At 38.2% G+C, this 5,029-nt stretch overlaps 1 protein-coding gene across 1 annotated transcript in view; it reads right to left on the bottom strand.

Annotated features, from left to right (window-relative positions):
- LOC103519886 (glutamate receptor ionotropic, kainate 2-like) overlaps positions 1-4,284 on the bottom strand; it is a gene marked incomplete at its 5' end in the record, with an annotated part of 9,771 nt that extends 5,487 nt beyond the window's left edge. Inside the window, 3 exons of the mRNA XM_008484971.3 lie at positions 547-601; positions 709-906; positions 3,973-4,284. Coding sequence (XP_008483193.2) covers positions 547-601; positions 709-906; positions 3,973-4,284 — 565 coding nt within the window. The remainder of the gene's footprint in view (positions 1-546; positions 602-708; positions 907-3,972) is intronic.
- Positions 4,285-5,029: the final 745 nt, after the last annotated feature.

Below are 5,029 nucleotides of genomic sequence, written 5' to 3'. Positions count from 1 at the left end.
ATCCAATGTTTACCTACCATGCTGGCACCGGTCGCTATGTGCATTTATATGTCATAGCTACTCATTTTCCTCACGAGGCTGAAAGGGCCCCGCAACAGCCAGTCACGGAATCAATTATCAGCATGATACAAATTTCTTGACCCCGCCGGGAATCGAACCCGGGTCTCCCGCGTGCAAGGCGAGTGCAGTGACCACTACGCCATGGGAGCTGACTGACCACCGGGAAATACCAGCAGCACGAGGGTGTCTAGATGATTACCTATCCGGATCCTAACCACGTCACGTTGCCTTCAGTGATCTATTGGGAACTGGAACATTCAACGTGCTATTATTCACGCTGGCAGCTACATTGGAGGAGTTTCTGGTTGGGATGGAAGAGGAAGAAGTTGGGATGGAAGAGGTTGGAATTGTATATATCATTGGAATAAGAATCAACGAGGTAGAACTTTGTTGTTATAACTCCCGTTTCTTTTACACATAAATAAATGTCTAGAGAAAACAAGGGAAAAAATAATAATCTTACCCTAAAAAACGTCATCGTAGAACCGCCAGACAAGGTCCCATACATGATTTCCGTCTGCTCCGACAGATCCTGAGCATTCTCATGGAAAAAGAATCAACGAGGTAGAACTTTGTTGTTATAACTCCCGTTTCTTTTTGACATAAATAAATGTCTAGAGAAAATAAGGAAAAAAATAATAGTCTTACCCTAAAAAACGTCATCGTAGAACCGCCAGACAAGGTCCCATACATGATTTCCGTCTGCTCCGACAGATCCTGAGCATTCTCAATAGGAGTAATCATACGTTCTACAGTGAGAAATGCTGCCAGGTTGGCGGTGTAGGATGCTATGATGATTAGCGTGAAGAACCACCAGATTGCGCCCACTATGCGAGTAGAAGTGGCCTGAAATTTAGAGGGAATGTTGAGATATTGCGAGTTTTTGCAACTAAAATTAGCGTCCGGTTAATTGAACTTTTTAGCGTTATTTGACGAAAACTCGTTTCTGCCCATGTTTGTGGAGAAAGAAACGAGTTTTCGTTTAATAACGTTAAAGAGTTCAATTAATGGGACGGTCATTTGGTTGCAATAGTCCTACACCTAACACATACACAACTACACCACTTCCGATGCCTTGACTGCCGTCCAGTAACATTTTAGTTGACGAAACTTTTGGCGTTAGCTACAGGTCTGTACAAAGTTACAAAGTTAATAGTAGAAAGAAACGAGTTTTCGTTTAATAACGTTAAAGAGTTCAATTAATGGGACGGTCATTTGGTTGCAAATAGTCCTACACAACTACACCACTGCCGATGCCTTGACTGCCGTCCAGTAACATTTTAGTTGACGAAACTTTTGGGACGGTCATTTGGTTGCAAATAGTCCTACACAACTACACCACTGCCGATGCCTTGACTGCCGTCCAGTAACATTTTAGTTGACGAAACTTTTGGCGTTAGCTACAGGTCTGTACAAAGTTACAAAGTTAATATGATGACCACGCCATTGGCTGGAAGTTAAAGCCCTTTTTTTCAAAGTCTACAAAGTGAATAGGATGACCACGCCATTGGCTGGAAGTTAAACCCCTTTTTTCAAAGTGAATATAATATGTGAATAGATACTGTTGTTTTCATGCTGTTACAGTAGTCAGTAAGTTAGTCCAATTGAGTTTGAACTGTAACAAAACTGCCAAACAAAAACTGCAAAATTTGGAAAAGGATCCCCCGAAAACTTCTGTCCATTTTGCAACCTTCATTAGTTTTTTCCCCTACATTTTTACAAGCGAGATAATTTACGTTGTAACTCAAAACATAAATTTAAAGCAAACATATTGATAATGAACATAAAAACTGATAGATAAACAAATAAAATTATGCTGCAAACTTTTAACCGACTCGTACATGGCTATGATGATAAGCGTGAAGAACCACCAGATTGCGCCCACTATGCGAGTAGAAGTGGCCTGAAATTGAGAGGGAATGTTGAGATATTGAGAGTTTTTGCGACTAAAATTAGCGTCCCGTTAATTGAACTTTTTAACGTTATTTGACGAAAACTCGTTTCTGCGCATGTGTAGAAAGAAACGAGTTTTCGTTTAATAACGTTAAAGAGTTCAATTAATGGGACGGTCATTTGGTTGCAATAGTCCTATACCTAACACTTACACAACTACACCACTGCCGATGCCTTGACTGCCGTCCAGTAACATTTTAGTTGACGAAACTTTTGGCGTTAGCTACAGGTCTGTACAAAGTTACAAAGTTAATATGATGACCACGCCATTGGCTGGAAGTTAAAGCCCTTTTTTTCAAAGTGAATATAATATGTGAATAGATACTGTTGTTTTTATGCTGTTACAGTAGCCCGTAAGTTAGTCCAAGTGAGTTTGAACTGTAACAAAACTGCCAAACAAAAACTGCAAAATTTGGAAAAGGATCCCCCAAAAACTTCTGTCCATTTTGCAACCTTCATGAGTTTTTTCCCTACCATTTTTACAAGCGAAATAATTTACGTTGTAACTCCAAACATAAATTTAAAGCAAACATATTGATAATGAACATGAAAACTGATAGATAAACAAATAAAATTATGCTGCAAACTTTTAACCTACTCGTACATCTACCACAAGGGAAGAGAAGAGATTTTATTTTTAACTCTAGGAGAGTTTGGAGAGTTTATTTTTAAAAGCATATCTAGTTATCTACACAAAATTATACAAGGGTAAGTGTGGAAAATGGGTACACACTTACACAGGAGAAAAATATTGATAACCAAATTAAGTTACGGACTCATGGAAAAACGACCAAATATTCTACTTTTTTAAAAACGAGATTTTTTTACCTAGAGGTAAATGAAAACACAAAAAAGAGTAAGAGGAAGAGCAGGAAAAGAGGAAGAAGAGAAATTTTTACAATTTTTTTTTTTTTTAATTTAAGCACATTACGTAGAGATGGGTATAGGAGTAATTCAAAATTTGGTATCTAACTGAAATAGAAAGCAGAATGTAGAGTCTATGAGTAAAACCAAGGAGAGGGAGAGAGAGAGAGAGCCATGTCAAAAAGCGTCACTTCATCTTCTATTAAAACTAATATGAGGCGACATTGTAGAAGATATGAACAAACAGCTAATGTAGAAATGAGAACTCTAATAAGAATAAACACAGTATAAATCACTCCGCCAGGAAAATGTATGTCCTCTTACTTGAGAAAATGAATTTCCTACATTTTTACACCGAAAAAACCGTGTTCCTTCTTTCTGAAATGTCATCTCGAATTTTGTAATTTATATTTTACTTCCGTGAGTAAACAAGGTTTCGTTTCATTTAACGAGCTTCTGTTTGTAGAGATGCGAGGAAGTTAATTGCGCTTGTGCTTGTACATACTTGTAAAGGGTACCTGCATGAAAGGCGTACACACTTAGCAAAGTAGGCTCTTATTTTTCGTGTCTCAATTTAGAAGGAAAAACTGTAATAAATCATCACAGTGTGCTTGCCTACTTGTACATACTTGTAAAGGGTATTAGCTGCATGAAAAGCGTACACACTTAGCAAAGTAGGCTCTTATTTTTCGTGTCTCAATTTAGAAGGAAAAACTGTAATAAATCATCACAGTGTGCTTGCCTTGATAGAGTGAAAGATCATCAATGCGAGGTTTTGTGGGCAATTGGACAACTTGATTGAAGATAAAACTACCGTCAGTCAATACTTTCGATGGGAAAGTTTCCAAGTGACAATAAACTACTAACAAGATTTATGATTTGTACCAACTAAGAAGTGTTACAAAACCTACTTGGTGTGACAAAGATTTAACAGAAGACACTCGCGCTAGAGTTAATCGAATAAACCAACTACCATTACTTCCCACACAAGAAGAGGACTACAAGACTCAACTAAAGCTTGTGATCTAGTAGATACGATACAAGAAGTGATGAAAGAAAACATACGGAAGACTTGAGGACCAAGTTATAGCAAACCTTCGGGTTCAAATCGGATCCTTGCTGCATGAGCGAGCCAATGGTAAACCAGAAACTGTTGGACAAGGTAAAGTTATTCTCAAGGACGAGGAGTGACGCAAGGTGGGCGTCTTCGTCCTCGCTTTCCTCAATGTATTTCTCATAGGCACACACAGGACATTCCGTCGGCTCACACCACTCGTAGGGTGAGAACCGAGCCACAATCCAAATGGTAATCGAGACCAGAATGTAGGCGCCCAGTAAATATTCCCAGATCTGAATGGCGAGCGGGTTCATAAAGGAAAACAACGTGTGAGGTTTACGTTCAGCTTTCTAGAAGAATAAGAAGCATAATAATAGGGAGATGGTGTTAAACATGGTCAAGATTTCAAGTGAGCTTAGATAGGATTGTTCAGACTTCTATCCAAGTGGCGTGACATTGCGTTGATCCTGTTCAAGGAAGCAATAGGAAGAGTACAGATGTCAAATAAACTCCTGATAAGTTCTTGCAACTAGCTGGAAATGCCAATCAATGCCGCACTGTAAGTATCTTCAATAATATTATTATCTTGGAAAATAAAGACATACCTATTGTGTAGAATTAATAAGTAATAATTAGAACTACCTAGTTTAGGAATTGATATCAGATGGTCGTTAGCACCTCAATAAGTGTGATAATAACATTCAAAGGCTATTAGATATGCCATAACTCTCGATCATAACTTTGACACCCGTTTTACACCCACCGCTCCGTCAAAAACATTGTTAGGTGTTTTAGCCTAACTATAAAAGCCCATTAACAAATCCGTACAGCATAAAAGCATACTATATCATGAAATGGGTTTGCGAATTGCAATATTTCGTATTCCCTGACATTGATTGAAATTAATGTGGGCTTTTTTGCTACCATTTTGTCCATTTTTTTTATATCTATGCATGCCCGCCCGCGCTATGTCGACGAAATTCCATTCCATTGTAACTTTCACGATGCATTTGGTAAAACAATTATACAATAATGCAACAAAGGTTTTATTTACTTAGTGATATGTTTTACTGTCCCGACATTTTCTACTTCTCT

The sequence above is a fragment of the Diaphorina citri genome, unplaced genomic scaffold, assembly GCF_000475195.1.
Source record: "Diaphorina citri unplaced genomic scaffold, Diaci psyllid genome assembly version 1.1 scaffold3020, whole genome shotgun sequence".
Lineage (NCBI taxonomy): Eukaryota > Metazoa > Arthropoda > Insecta > Hemiptera > Psyllidae > Diaphorina > Diaphorina citri.
The sequence above is the reverse complement of the archived record's forward strand: the minus strand, read 5'-3'. Positions and strand labels throughout refer to the sequence as shown.